The 15,127-nt window shown below is 47.2% G+C and overlaps 2 protein-coding genes across 3 annotated transcripts in view; one reads left to right on the forward strand and one right to left on the reverse strand.

The window, feature by feature from the left end:
* Positions 1-7,412, forward strand: LOC149364787 (uncharacterized). The gene is made up of 2 exons (XM_089574715.1): positions 1-496; positions 2,815-7,412. Exons 1-2 carry the CDS (start codon positions 210-212, stop codon positions 4,436-4,438), a joined length of 1,911 nt encoding a protein of 636 aa, XP_089430841.1. The 5' UTR covers positions 1-209; the 3' UTR covers positions 4,439-7,412.
* A 4,832-nt stretch (positions 7,413-12,244) lies between these two features.
* ksr (kinase suppressor of ras) overlaps positions 12,245-15,127 on the reverse strand; it is a 33,303-nt gene continuing 30,420 nt past the window's right edge. For both annotated transcript variants that reach the window (XM_089574714.1, XM_089574713.1), the window contains one exon: positions 12,245-13,916. In XM_089574714.1, the coding sequence (XP_089430840.1) occupies positions 13,764-13,916 (153 nt within the window). In that variant the 3' untranslated portion in view covers positions 12,245-13,763. The remainder of the gene's footprint in view (positions 13,917-15,127) is intronic.

Here is a 15,127-nt window from a genome sequence, read left to right on the forward strand (position 1 = left end):
CTTAGAGTGGCGCACACTTTCCACTGTGCAAGCGCAGCTGATACCAGCGTAGCAAATCACGGAATAGCGAAACGCCATTTTTCTTTCCCTGACTCCTTGTGTCCACCATGAGTGAGAGTTAATTCGCATTTCCCTTCCTCGTAACCGCCACTCCTTCCACCTTACTACGTTAACGCAGGGTGGATATCTCACCAAGACAGCTGCCATCAATGGGGACCGCCTATTTGCGGCGCCGTTCATTCTTCGCGGTTATCGCGCTAGGCACGTTGTTCCTGTGGTTCTACTACCTTTGGACAGGGTGGACCAAAGGCCGACTATTCACCGAAGATGGCTCGGCTATCGCCGACTGGCATACAGTCAGGCCGATTGGCCATCGCATTCGGACCACCGGCTGCACAATCCCCCAGTTCGACCCGTTCGACCCGACAGCCATACCACACTTCCGACGAATCAATGGTCCCAAGTGCCAAGGCAAGCCGAACTTCATTACCGTCAGGTGAGCATTTATGTAAAGCCCCGTTACACTCTTCATGCACATTGTCTATCAGAAGTGCAACTAAAGATCTCTGAATGCGTACAAAAGATGCGCCGCCGGCTTACTAGCACAGCGCAACCACGTTTCACGAAATAGCGCTGGAACATCGTCGAATGGTGGTCGATTTTGTTCGGCGAAAGCCTTTGTCGACAGACAACCTTCTGCTGACAACCTTCTGGTTTGGTTTATGGTTGGTTTATGGGGTTTAACGTCCCAAAGCGACTAAGGCTATGAGAGACGCCGTAGTGGAGGGCTCCGGAAATTTCGACCACCTAGGGTTCTTTAACGTGCACTGACATCGAGGCCCGTGTACTGTGCGATGTCAGTGCACGTTAAAGAACCCCAGGTGGTCGAAATTTCCGGAGCCCTCCACTACGGCGTCTCTCATAGCCTTAGTGGCTTTGGGACGTTAAAGCCCCGTAAACCAACCATAAACCAAACCAGAAGGTTGTCAGCAGATGTGTCACGCTTTTGATGGGTGTCCACCGAGATATGCGCGACAGTTACTGCATAATTTCCTTTCCTCAAATTTCATCATTACGGCCCCTTTTTCTCTTTCCTCTTTCATTCCGACTTCCTCCCTTCCTGTACGGTGCTTTTCAGGTGTTTACCGAGATGACAGAGAACGCCATTTCCTTCTCTCAAAAAGCGTTGCGTTCAAAGGGCAAGGCATTGCGCCGAACGGGTGGTGGCGTTCCGTGCACTCCCTGGCAGCGCTACAACAGCTGTCGCGTTCCATTCCTAAAGGCGAAGCTTGAGCGTCATTAATTAGCAGTTAATTAGTATCTAGTCATCAATCAGTAATTAGCCATTAATTAGCAATGCGTCATTACTTAGCAATTATCCATTACTTATGCGTGACGTCACCAGTGCTACAGAGGCAGTCACAGTGGTGCGGAAAACGCTTTCGCCTCTACGCACTTTAGACAGTCAAAGTGCCCCCTGAATTTTTGTTCGTCGCTTTCCGAGCCAGTGGCCATACCGAGGGCTTCGCAGACAGGGATCGTCTTGTAGGTTACAGAGAAATCACACAACATTATAGGCTCAATCGAACAAAGTACCCCGCTGCTGATAAATCATTGACAAAGAGTCAGGCCACCTCTTGGCGCCGTCTCCAAACTTATACGTTTCCGAACCCGGTTATGTGTAGTCGTTATTATCCGGGACAATATTCAAACGAGTGTAAGCAATGTAAGGCCAAAGCGGATCTCAACCATATTCTCTGGAAATGCCCTTTTGCCCCCCTGGAGGGACAAAAAATAGTCACTTGAACAATGGGAGGCTCTCCTACTCAGCTCCGATCCGGAGACTCAAACAAAAGTCGTCCAGCTGGCCGAAGACGCCGCCAGGAGCCAAGACCTTCTGGCCGTCGTTTAGGCGGGGGGCCTATATGCCCTTCAGACTGTTGGCAATAAACGTTTTACAATCCAAAAATCGGCGCTCGATAAAATTCGTGACTATTTCCGTGATCACGCCGGGACCACTTGTATTTCGGGGACGGTCTTGCATGAAGAGCGAGGACACCTGTTCGTCTAAGATATCGCCTGTTACTCAATTCGGTTAAGTTTCCTGCGCACCTCCGTCTCTTTTTTGCATTTTCAGAGGAAACACAAAGACCGCCTCACTAGTTAGTAAGGAGCTAAGTGTCTATATATCCTGGCAAGAGTGAGCGGACGCGAACGCGCGTTGGTTTGTGAGACTAAAGTTTTTTCAGGGGCTTTATGAGAGACGGCTAGAATGCGCCCTCTGAGGTCAAGTGAACCGGATGCGCTTTACAGTGCTCGTGGTGTTTGTCCCAAGAGTTCTGATCAAATGTCAGGGGAGAGCGCACCATTGTCAACGCTGTCAACTCCTCTGAAACGCCTTGGAATTAACGGAATTCAGCAGGTTGCTGCGAGCGCTAGAACATAGAGCTCTTAGCGATCCTCGGTGGATCGCTTGAATGTGTTAGCATATCCAAGGTTGTCATACTAAGGTTCATTATATTCGATGTCAACACAAGAAAGTTCGTTATATTTGAAACTGCATATTCCATTTTGTTATATCCAAGGTAACAGATGAAATTTCGTTAAATCCTAGTGGCATACTTACGTTCGTCATTTCCGAGGCTAACATACCAAAAATTCTGTATATACTCGAGGTGGCATATACAAAGGATGTTATTCCACGCGTCCCGCCTGACGGCTCTCGCCATTCCAACTTGCAGAGACCGTTCTAATGATAACGCATTAAAAGCGAAAACTGACCTGCATCGAACTGAAGATGTCGCACTTTTTCAGGAATGGCTTTCCAGCCTTACTTCCCGAGAGACTCAAGCAGCATGGTGTCCTTCCCGAGGATCTCGTGTGCTTTTACAAGGAGATCTACCGAAATGAATCCTTGGATATTCCCGATGAAAAATACATGTATGGCCCAAGAGAGCCATTGATCTTCGGCAAGTTGCTGACCAAGGAGTTCCTCTTCGTCGAATGCGCCACTAGGCAGTCTCCGGGGCGCCTCTTTCACGACCAGTTTGTCCTCAATCCAATTGTCAAGGAAAGCGTTGAGGAGCGCCTTCACGGTGTCCCCGACGGCACTCCTCACAATCTGAGTATCCTCATTCTCCTTCTAGACTCGGTCTCATACCTGAATTTTCAAAGGCACCTTCCGAAGACAGCTCACTTCGTACGTGAGAAGCTCGGTGCGTTCGAGCTGCGCGGGTACAACAAAGTGGGCCTGAATTCCTACCCAAACGAGATTCCTCTTGTCTTAGGCATGAAGGCCTTCGAGGCAGATCGGGCGGCACCAGACGGAATTTATGACAACCTGACTGCCCAAATCATCTGGAATATGTACGGCGAACGAGGCTACCGGAGCATGTTCCTCGAGGAGTGCCCGTTCTATGGCCTTTTCAATTACTTCGCCCATGGCTTTCGACGAGCGCCCGCTGACTATTACCTTCGGCCCGTCATTATGGCCATGGACGATTCGCCAAAAAAGTTGGGCTGGAAATTTTACCGCTGTTTGGGTCCCACGATGGGTTACGAGGAACTGCTCGACTATTTTGCCCGCTTCGCGGAAGTGATGGCCGAGACTCCTTTCTTCGCCTACGTGTCTATCATCGAGATTACACACGACGAGCTTAACAATGCGGGCTACGCGGACGAGCCCTTTCGGCGACTTCTGGAAACGCTTCAAGCTTCCGGCATGCTCAACCACACGGTTCTTGTCTTCCTCAGCGATCACGGCATGCGGTTCGGGGACCACCGTGCCACGTATATAGGCACGTTTGAGGACCGAGAGCCGTTCGCCTTCCTGGCCTTCCCGCCTTGGTTCTTGAAGGAGAACCCAGAAGCGGCACACAGCTTACGCATCAATCAGCGCCGCCTCACAACGCCTTTTGACGTGCACGCTACGCTTGTCGAGCTGCTCGACTACCCTAACCTCGAGCAACCAAACACTACGTACGGCCTTAGCTTGCTGCATGAAGTACCGGACACAAGGACCTGCGCTGACGCGTCCATCAGCCGCCACTTCTGCACGTGCAACGCCCATGTAAACACCCATGTATTGAGCGCACTGGCCTGGTCACTCGGCAGTCACTTTGTGTCAGTAATCAACAGCTGGGTGGCGCTGGCAGCACGAAAGTGTGCCACGTACCGTCTTGTACGAATCATGCACGTAATACCATTGCAGGCGTCGCCGACAGAGCGCGCATCCAATATCAGTCACTACTTACTTGCGGTCGAGTTATCGCCGGGCCAGGCGCAGTTCGAAGCCACATTGCGTGTTAGCAGCGACACTGTTACTGTGCTCAGCGGGATCGGCCGCTTGGACGCTTACTCGCGAATGTCCTACTGCGCGGAAAAGCAGTGGCTTCAAAACTTCTGCTACTGCGTTCGGACGACCGGCGAGAGCTTTTGACTGAAGGCACCCCCACAACGCCCAGCTCAGTGCACGTAAATGAAGGGGAGCAATGACGAACATACGAATAACTGGCACATTGCAGAAGCCAATGACTGAATTAAGAACTTCGGCAAATTTCTCTGCGCGCGGTTTTGCTTTCTTAACGAACTCTGTGAACTGTATTGATATTCAAAAAAGGTCTATCATTCGTTCATCGGTAAACACTGCTCTTAACCTTCTTTTGCCATTGTGCAACGCTGAGAAATCGCTTCACACTAGACACATGTATTGTTGACTGCGAGGCCAGTGTGGCATACATACTGGCATGGAGGCCTGTAATTGTAGCGTTGTACTACATGCCAGTGCAACGCTCATTTTAGGTAGGAATTCTATTCAGCGGCATCTTGAAAGTGAGCGTCGCACTGCACCTCATAGTACTCCTTTGTGTTTCAATTTATTTTTGTATAATGCTCAACAGCCTTGCAAGAGAACAGCCATTCAGAACTGGTAGCAAGACGCTGGAAGTGGTACGGGAATGCGTATACTTAAGGAAGAAGTGGCCGCTGATCCGGATCATGAGAGGGAAGTAACGAATAAGAATGGGGCTGAGCGCATATGGCAGGTTTTCAATGGCAGTTTACCAATATCCGTCAAGGGAAAAGTGTGCAATAGCTGTATATTACCGGTGCTCGCCTATGGGGCAAAACCGTGGAGGCTAACGAAAAGGGTTCAGCTTAAGGACAACGCAACGAGCTATGGAAAGAAAAATGATAGGTGTAACGTTAAGAGACCGCCAGTGGGCAGAGTGGGTGAGGGAATAAATATGGGTTAATAACATCCTAGTTGAAATCAAGAGGAAGAAAGGGGCTTGGGCAGGCCATGTAATGCGAAGGCGAGATAACCACTGGTCCTTGAGGGTAACGGAGTGGATTCCAAGAGAAGGGAAGCGCAACAGGGGGCGGCAGAAAGTTAAGTGTGCGGATGAGATCAAAAAGTTTGCGGGAATACGGTGGCCACTGCTGGCAAAGGACAGGGTTAATTGGAGAGACATGGGAGAGGCCTTTGCCCTGCAGTGGGCGTAGCCAGGCTGATGATAATGATGAACTGGATTGTGCAGGTCTGTACTCAGCAATCCATCCAACCCTGAATCCGAAGTGTCAGCAGTGCTGCGGGAACGCTCCTGCACATGCCGTACATAGCTGTGGACCCCCAGGAGTTGCCCTCTTATTAGTGCAAAAGCATTAATTCCCAAGGTTTAAGCGGCTCACCGCGTTTGTGTGAAGCTTGACCTTGAAGGTGACCTTGGCGAAACCTAGCATAGCAACAGCTCATGCAGAAATTAAATATAGCCGCAACTGGGTTTTGAACCAGATGCGGCGTGAACAGACCAGCTTTGCTGGCCACTGCACGAGGGCACTATTCTGTCACCACCAAAACTCAGCCCCGCGGAGATACATCGGTTGCAGAATGTATATACTGTAAAATAGGGCAATTTTACTATTTTCTGTCACCCCACTTTTTTTGTGCAGCGAATGTTGTTAGTGCCGCAACTCGCCAGACTGATAGCCTTGCAGGCAAGTGAACCACCCACTACGCCTACTTGGAGGTGACCAATCGGGCCACATTACATTGTATGCCAGCGAGCACCAAGCGAGTGTTTCCTGTCGTCTGCGTGTGCAGTCTGTCATAAATTTCCAACGACTGCTCTTCAAACACCGAACACAGCGAAAATCAGGTTATTTAGTTTCTTGTATGGGCAGAGAAGCCCAGAAAGTACTCAAAATTTACAGATCACCCATAGGTGTGTGCTGCAAATCACAGAAGCGGCCATGCTGCTTCATACATGGCTTTGAAAGATGCTTTCATGGGATGCTGACACCCCAGACATACACAAATAGATCGCATCCCATGGCCCACGACCACCATCGTCAATCCCACATGACCACAGATTACTGAAATGCCCGTACTCTTCCGTTAATTGCAAGCCTGATCTATTTCATCTAATAGATGAAATAGATGGCACTGCTCCTTCTTTGATCAAGGCAGGGACGCCTTGGTAGCCAAACATACCCCACCCACAGACGCCAGTGGTTATAGTCTACTGCTTTCTTTCGGCCTCCGCAGCATTGAGGAGGACCTTGCTGCCTATGGTAGACGAAGTGTCCTTATACGTCCCTTCTCACCCACTTCGAGGATGATTCATAACCTCTTTTCAACTTGTAGCCTGATGACCTGGAATTGAACTATACATCTAATGGTTTTTTTTTTTTTTTCCCCATCCTGCAACCATGGCTACAGGCCTTCCTCTGACTGAATATGTTTATTCATCCATGCACAAGATGCTTTTGACATTGTTCACGCGACGTCCCTTCGCTGCACCCTTTCTGCTCGGCGTTTCGCTGCAACATAGTTTTAGCATAGCGGATAAAGTCTACACTCTGCCGCCAATGCGCACGTCACCTGTCACCCATCTGTTACCAAGAGTACAGCCACAGTTCGACTGTAATCAATGTCACGGCCCGTACGTGCCAGCTGCTGCTGATGCGCGTTGACGGCCGCGATAATCGAAGAGTTTATACGCTATGCTAAGTCCTCCCTCACTGGCGCTCTGCCAAAGGTTAAGTTACTGTATAAGTACCGAGAGTTGTACGCGTTTGTTTTCCGTGCACTGCTAGCACCTCTAGTGGCTAAACGCAATCACAAGGTTGAAAGCATCCATGCGTTGCTGAGAAGCCAACTCTTCTGCATCGTTTAGCACTAGACTATAGACTGTTGCTGACGGCAACGTTACTATAACAAACTGGCTGACAGTCTATTTGTACATCTATTGTTCTCGTGCTTTGTGGCATTTTATTTTACCAGAGTGCACATGTTCACTGAAAACGGTGTTTTCTTGCCAATAACATGCAATTTTATCACAAGCTTTCGCCGATTGTTAAAAAGAAAACATTTACGATTCCTGGCATAAACAACAGATGGAACTCATTGAGATAAGCCAACGCATTACTAGCAAGCTGTCTCGTTCAATGCAACAGCTAGTAACCTGCCCAGAATAAAGAAAGTCCGGCAGCCAGAATCAAGTGGATTAAGCCTGCACTCGCTTAACCGCTGTATAAGGTCTGCCTCCTGCATGAAAGAGTTGCGCCTTTCACAAATCTTTTGGATGTTTGGGAGAGTAACATGGCGAACCACACGTAACTCTATGTACTATAGAGTAAAACTAGGTTGAGACTTCCCACATACCTCAGGAAGTAGTGCTTTTTGCACTAAAAAAAAGGCATCTGCGAAGCACAAGCAATCGGAAAAAGGTGCCGAGGACTGCCCGAGGTATGAAGGACAAAGCAAGCCTGCTTTCAGCGGAGTCTAAGTCCTCAAAATATCACTTGTAAGAAACAAACAAACAAAAAAAAAACACCTGATGCAAAACACTCCCTCGCTTCCCAGTGTGCACTGCTGATCACGAGAAGTCAGCCTTCCACTGGACTTTTACGAATGCGGGCAGCTCGTAAGACCTTATGCTCCGAAAAACTGCGCCTTTGCCTTTCTGGCCTTGTTACTGTCACTGCCGGTGCAGGTGCACTTTCTGGTTAAAATACTGACCAAATCTGCGGGCTACACACGGCAGGTGGCACTACTTCTATGCTGAAGGCCACCAGACCAATCAGTGCCGTTTACGATGGCACAGCTTCTGCCTCTTACAAAATGAGACCTTGACATAAGGAAATTCAAGCACAGGTAAGGTATTTGCTTTGGGAATACCAGGGCTTTCATGCAGCCATTTCGCGGCCCAAGGCAAGAACCATCCGTGTATGGTTCTAGCAGTAATAAGCCACGAAGTATCCCTCCCCAGGCCATTCATTACACAGTGTGAACACTTTTGTCGGCCCCCTGACCACCCACTGCCAACAAAAGAAGAAACATTCTGACACAATGCATATTAGTGAATGTAGCACATATTTTGAGCATCTTTTTACATCCAACTTTTAGGAGCTTAACAGTCAGGCACCACAGTATGATCATGATTGGTGGGCCTGCAATTTACACAGCCGACAAACATACCCAACGTCATCAGAGCTGCCATCAGCTGTGCTGGTGCTCCTGCGCTGTCTATGCACACACACCTTTTCCTCATGCCCCTTCCAATCGTGTTCATCAGAAGAAAAGCCAAGTACATCACAGTGAAGCATTCCTTACAGCCATAAATGATGCAACATCCACGTTTCAGTAAGCAGCTCTATGTCACTGTCTCTACCACAGAGGACTCTATGAAGAAACTATGTTTCAAAGGTGACAGCAGTGTAACTCTCTAGCAAATAAACCATGACAAAGGTGGGCACAATCGTACCTTGTCAACCTAACTCACCTAACAGCAGTACAAGCCACATGCTGATAAACAATTCTCTGGCAAGTGAGGCAACACGCAAGACTGAATAACACAAAGAGCACCATCAAAATATTACAAACAAGATTACAAAATGTGTCTCTATAGAAAAAAGTAGGCAAAGTTGTTTACATAGGCAAGAAGTTGAGCACAAAAAAAGTTTTCTGTCAACAACTAGAAACACATACGTTTTCCATGTGACACATTGTAGTCTATCAATATTTACAATAAAGTGCTTTCTTATCTCACATTTGGTACAACATAGTAGAGCTCTAGTACTTATGTACAGCAATCCAGTTCACCACTGTATTACAACACGTGACCTCCAAGATGCTGGAGCATCAAAAGGACCTATCTTCAAAGCACTCCTTTTGAAGAAGTTGTGCTCACAGTCACTTGTTTCAATAGATCCTGGCTCTTCTGCCTCTTATGGAAGTTTACTTCAGTAGGAGAGAAATTCTAGACAACAGGAACACTACCAGAGAAAAAGGAAGGATTTTCACGGAGTGCTTCTAGCATGAGTCTAACCAATGGACTGAGCACCAAGCGTGTAACGCACCAGCAAAGACAAGACACCCTATTTAGGGTGCTTATGTTCCGACACACATTAATGCTAGCAGTAAGCTCTTGAAAAATGACATACCACAAAACAGAGCCATAAAAATAGTTACACTAAAATAATCATTAAGCTTCAGTGATGCTGACAAACATGCTGATGGAATGCACATGTTCCCATCACATTATACTGATGAGATTCCACCAAACAAAATGCTTGTTAGTAGTTACTAATCCAATTAAACTGCCTGCAGCATGCACACAATATTCTTGTGACCACCAGTACAAGAGTGGTTGCACATTATACTATGGCCACACACTTTTCTTTTCATGGTTTGAATATAAAAAAATCAACATTACGGTTTCCAGCCAGGAGCTGTAGAACACGCCAGAACAACTGTAGCCACACAGCATCTCGTTAAAAAGCTTTGTAGTTTGTTACATCGTTACTCATAGCATTTTGTGACACTAAAATGATCAGCCATGTAACAACTGTAGCAAACATAATTAGTTGAATGCATCATACACTGATGCAGTCTTGTTACCATATACCTTACAGCTCTGCTTAGCAGCTTCACGTCACATGGGCAAAACTACAAAGCCATCGAAGTGCACATAATGAGTTGAATCATCGCACCCTTAGCCAATTCTTGATTCCCCATTATGGCAGACTTTAGGAGTAATTGTGCAAGCCTAATTAGAAGGTCGTTCCATATTGTGGTGCAGGTATGAGTGGCAACAGAAAGGTGTAAAGTTTAAAAACATCTACACTATCATCCTGCTCATATACAACACCACCACAGCAGCAAGGGAGAGAGCAGCGAAGAAAACGCACTTATAACCTAAATCACTACACCAGTGAAGACACTAAAACTCAGTGTGAACAAAGCTTGACAAAATACAGCCAACAAGGCTTGCATGAAGACCCTGTGCTCATGTCACATCTTGCATTTATCTTGGATGAATTCCAAGATTTTTTTTTTTCATGTAGTGAGCTGAAGCAAATAAGACTAGCAGAGTGGTTTCGACACTGACATGCAAAAGAGCCATTAAACAAAGTAACTAACAGCACTAAACAAGACAGACGGTAACTAGAAACGCACCACAAGACAAGAGCAGGTTTTTTTCAAGTTTTCCCGGTCTCTTCATGCTGCTGAGCACTGACATCTAAACAGTGATTAAACAAAAGAACTAATAGCATGAAGCAAAAGAGGTTGCAACAAGCAACGTACTACAAGAAAACATCTGGTATTTCCCAAGCTTTTTTTCACCTTTTCTTGCACTGACCCTTCTCTAGGCAGGTCGGTTCTAGTTGGAACAAATGGAATTTCCATCCAGCCTAACATTCTGGCCTTTCCTTGGATAGTAGAAGTGGGAAGAATGTTTTTATCAATTACAAGCCCGAGCATAAAAGGTAGGCTGCTTTTGGCCGCACTTCAAATCTGTGGTGGGCTTTCCTAAAGAACACAGCAAAACAGACTGACATGTTCAGGTCGATAACTGAAGGAAGTCGCGAGGCTACTATGTATCTATGAGCCGGCCGCGATCGAGCACTGAAGTACTCGTCATAAAAAGACCGAGGTGTCCTTCCCAAACGTCCCCATCACACCACAATTTATTACAACTGCTGATGTCAGCAGATGCCATCTCTTGGCAAGTACTAGTAGTTGAAATGGCATTGAATTCAAGTTCTTAAGTCTTAACGAGTCTGCTGTCCTATTTACACACACAAAACACCCGCATAAGTGTTTCACGAGTGTGATACACTGAGCGAAACTTGATATCGAGTTTACGACAAGCTTTTTCAAAAAGCCTTGCAAATTATCAAGTGAACAGTGGCCACTTTCAACTTCTGACCTCCAAATTTCACCTCCTCCATGCAATAATTAGAATTTAACAGCTGCACACTATTAACTAAGCGACCGGTTTACAGCAGGCAAGCAACACAAGTGCAAGAAGCAGTAGCGGCAAGCTCTCTGGCAGCAAAAGGTGGGCCTCCTAGTCATGAAACTTGATCCAGGAATTAAAGTCACGTCAGCGGTCATCCCGGCTACATTAGCAAACTAACAAAAACAAATCCAGAAGGAGGCAAGAGGAGACAAGCATGAACTCTTTAGGAATGGCTGTACTGTGCCCCAATCTGGGGCCCCCGTTTCACCAAGAGTCACCAAAAAGTTTTCCTTGGCATGGCTGACATGGGGTCTGCACTATAAGGGAAGCAAATGCTCCAGAGTTCCTCCCTACTGAGATGTAGAGTTTGTGTAAACCATGTAATGGTCAACTGCCACTTCCTTAGTGAAGCTCGGTCCCCTTCTTGAAACACTACTGCCAGTTAATGACAGGAACTTGCACGAGGCCAATCTGAGAAGCTACCAACTTACTACCGTCACCCCAAAGAGATCAAGACATCCTACTTGGAGGAGTGAGGCAGTTTGTTCTCATGCAAACGCAAAGTTGGCACTGTCAAACCCTCATTTCTACTAGGGTAGCAATGACACCAGAAAATGCAACGTTACAGTGAGCCCATGATGCAAGGTTGTCGTGCCTTTAGCAAGTCACAGACGGCCATAATGTGGTCCTGGAGCTTGGCAAATCACCGAGCTGACAAGGGTGCTCGGAATCAAATTAGCCTCATGCCAAGGGGGCCAAACAGCTTCGTAAAGCTCTGAACACGGAAGCTCAGCGTATACTTTGACGCAAAGGTGTGTTGATCCCAAAACCTGACACACAACGCACTGCAGCAGTAGAACATGTTATATGAAGATTAAGTGCAGCCAAGAGTCTGCATCAGTGCATTTCTCCACCACCAGAGGGCTCATATTTCACGGCTCAGCTTTCACAGGTCCAGGGATTTCAAGCTCATTCAGCCTCGACAGCAGTGGTTCCCATTTGAACAAAAAAATCAAAATTGCTGAGTTAGCGATGCACAGGCTGCCTCATCTGTTTTTTTTTTAAAGAGTAGGATCACCATGCTCCCTATCAGCTGCATACACTAAAGCTCATACAGGAGAGAGAACAACAGGCAAGGTGACAGCAGCATCTAACACTCGACTTGCATGAAAGGCTGCAATCTCATGGATGTCTCAGTGGTACGATAATTTCCCACGACCTCCACTCATTTCAACCACTGGCCTATGCTTCGGTACCCACTCATTTTTCATTCGCAGAAAAAAAAAAAAAAGCAGCTTGATGAAAAAATGCAACGTACAGTTCCATGGAAACTGAGAAGACTGCATTAAGGCCATGATTTGGGCGAGCTGGTAATGATCTGTGTCTGCAACCAACACAGAGACACACAGGACAAGCAGAAGGAAGAGAAGACAAGTGCCAAGTCCCAACTGCCTCTTTGCTGAGCACGTGTACCATCTGTCTTTTTGTCGTTGGCGTGTGTATCTCTGAATTCTATTAAACTGTGAAGTAATAAGAGTGGGATCTGGGTCTGGGGACATCATTACGGTGAAACAGCCATAACTCCATGCAGCACCAGATAGCTAATCAAGCGATACTGGACTAAGAGCCATGCTAGACACTCAGGCAGAAGAATGTAGACTCACGGAACAGCATGTGCTGCAACTCACATTAAGTGTCTGCATTTTGCTCTAGTCCTACAGTAACCAGCCCTCAGCCAAACTAAAATCCCATGGCTAGCAAAGCCCTCACTGTCTGAACACCAGAATACAGCTATGCTCCTTAGACGCAAAGGACAGAAGTTGCATTCGTCTATTCTCGCAGCTCTGCTGCTCCACAACAGGGAGGTTATCCACCTAAAGTCAAAACCTGAAGGCCTGAAATTACACACACACAAAAGGAGGCAAAACACCAACCCCCTCTCCCCCGACCACGAGTTAAGAAATACATACACTGCTGCATGGCGCTTACTACTGCTTCAATCTGCAGAGGAGACAAACTGAAAGACAAATCTGTTCAAAAACAGCAGCACATTAAAGTATCTGTACTCAATATACTTCTCTAGCAAGCAATATTCGCTGAAATCTGCATCTGTGCTTCTTTAAACTAGCAAGCATACAGGAGCAGGCTCATCTTGCCACAGCAGCCTATGGAACATGATGTATCCTGAGAGCGCAGCCAGGAATGGAGGGAGCACCAAAACAGCTATGCACACAACGGCAGGTGCACCTTTACATTCCTGGATGTTCACATTCTCTGCAAGGCATTCATCTTTACGCTACACTCATGCTGTGGAAACTTTTGTGGTCACCTGCTGCAGACTGAATTACTCCCCCACTTTTAAGCAGCACAAAGAAACAGGCGGAAGTGTGGAGAGCCAGAACGAAAGCAAAGAACCAGAAGCATGGAAAAGCCATGAAACGGGCTGCACAGACATGATAGTAAAGTGGCCGACAATTGACAAGATAAGAGGTGAAGAGCAGCCGGAGGAAGGAGCGCCTAGAAGGCTGACTCGGCCGAGCGGGAAAGGTGGGTTGGGTGTGATGGGCTGCGAGCGAGCCGTTTCTTGGGCAGCCTCTGCAGCTGCAGCTGGAGCTTGGCAAACGCTGGCCGGTCCTGTGGCTTGTACGACCAGCACACCATCAGGAAGTCCTAGGCCGCAAAGAGAGAACAAAGAATGCAGCACACAAGGCAGATGCAGCACGCTGCTGCAAAACCGACAGTACAGCAGAACCCCACTGTTACATTCCCTGGTGCTGCGCTTTCCCGGCTTCTACACTTTCATTAGCCAGTCCTGTCCAAGCTCTCATAGAAACCCGAGCAATACGAACTCAGCTCTTACGTTGCAAATATGACGGCTTCCTGCATGCTACGTCGTGAATGTCACTTCACGATATACAGTGGTTTAACATGCGCTAGCATTCTGAGCACTTTGACCGCCTACATTTCACGCGCACAGAACTGCGACGGCACTCAGACCAAAGCAGAACTCTAAACTGCGTTGGCACTTGGCCACCACCGTGTTTAGCAACTTCCGGCGAGTTGCACTTATGCTGATGCTGAGCACACTTACAGACGGCATGAATCGTGTTGCAGGTGTTCGTGCAGTTCCATTGCTGCCGCAGTGCAAATGCAAACTAATGAAGACGCCAAAATAAAACTACTGTATTTACTCGCGTAAATACTGCAAAGCCATGCACTTTTCACGTCAAGGCGTCTCACCACCAGCCTCTTACAGCATCAACAGTGCTTCGTTAGCCCCGGTTACCTCGTATAAATACCTCGGTGTACATCTCACATCAAACTCATCCTGGAACCGGCATATCACCTACATTACTGGAAACACTAACCGCATGCTCGGCTACATAAAAAGAAACTTTTCTAATGCACCCACTTCAGTCAAACTCCTTCTGTATAAAACACTGGTTCGTTCGAAGCTTGAATACGCCGCGTCGATATGGGATCCTCGTGCTAAGTCACTTATATCTGTTTTGGAAGCTGTTCAGAACCGTGCCGCTCGTTTTATCCTTCACGACTATGGCCATACATCAAGTGTCACACAAATGAAAAGCACATTGTCACTACCATTACTTTCACTGCGCCGAAAAATTTCACGACTCTGTCTTTTTTTTTAAGATTTACAATTTCAATCATGTTTTGAAAAACGCTTTGCTCATTCCACCCACGTATGTTTCATCGCGCATTGACCATCCACGCAAAGTGGGCGTTCCACCTTGTCACACTACTGCTCGCCAAAATTCTTTCATTCCCACTACATCATCCGAGTGGAATCACTTGCCAGCAGATGTGGCACTCACCGACGATCTCGAGCATTTTAAGAAAAAGTTGAGTGCCTGCTTTTC

This window comes from Amblyomma mixtum, chromosome 2 (assembly GCF_055824585.1).
Source record: "Amblyomma mixtum isolate Tamu chromosome 2, ASM5582458v1, whole genome shotgun sequence".
Lineage (NCBI taxonomy): Eukaryota > Metazoa > Arthropoda > Arachnida > Ixodida > Ixodidae > Amblyomma > Amblyomma mixtum.

Coding starts and splice junctions, on each gene's coding strand:
- LOC149364787 (XM_089574715.1), top strand. CDS start 210: ATGGGGACCGCCTATTTGCGGCGCCGTTCATTCTTCGCGGTTATCGCG. Junction 497..2,814: donor CCGAACTTCATTACCGTCAG/GTGAGCATTTAT, acceptor GCACTTTTTCAG/GAATGGCTTTCCAGCCTTAC.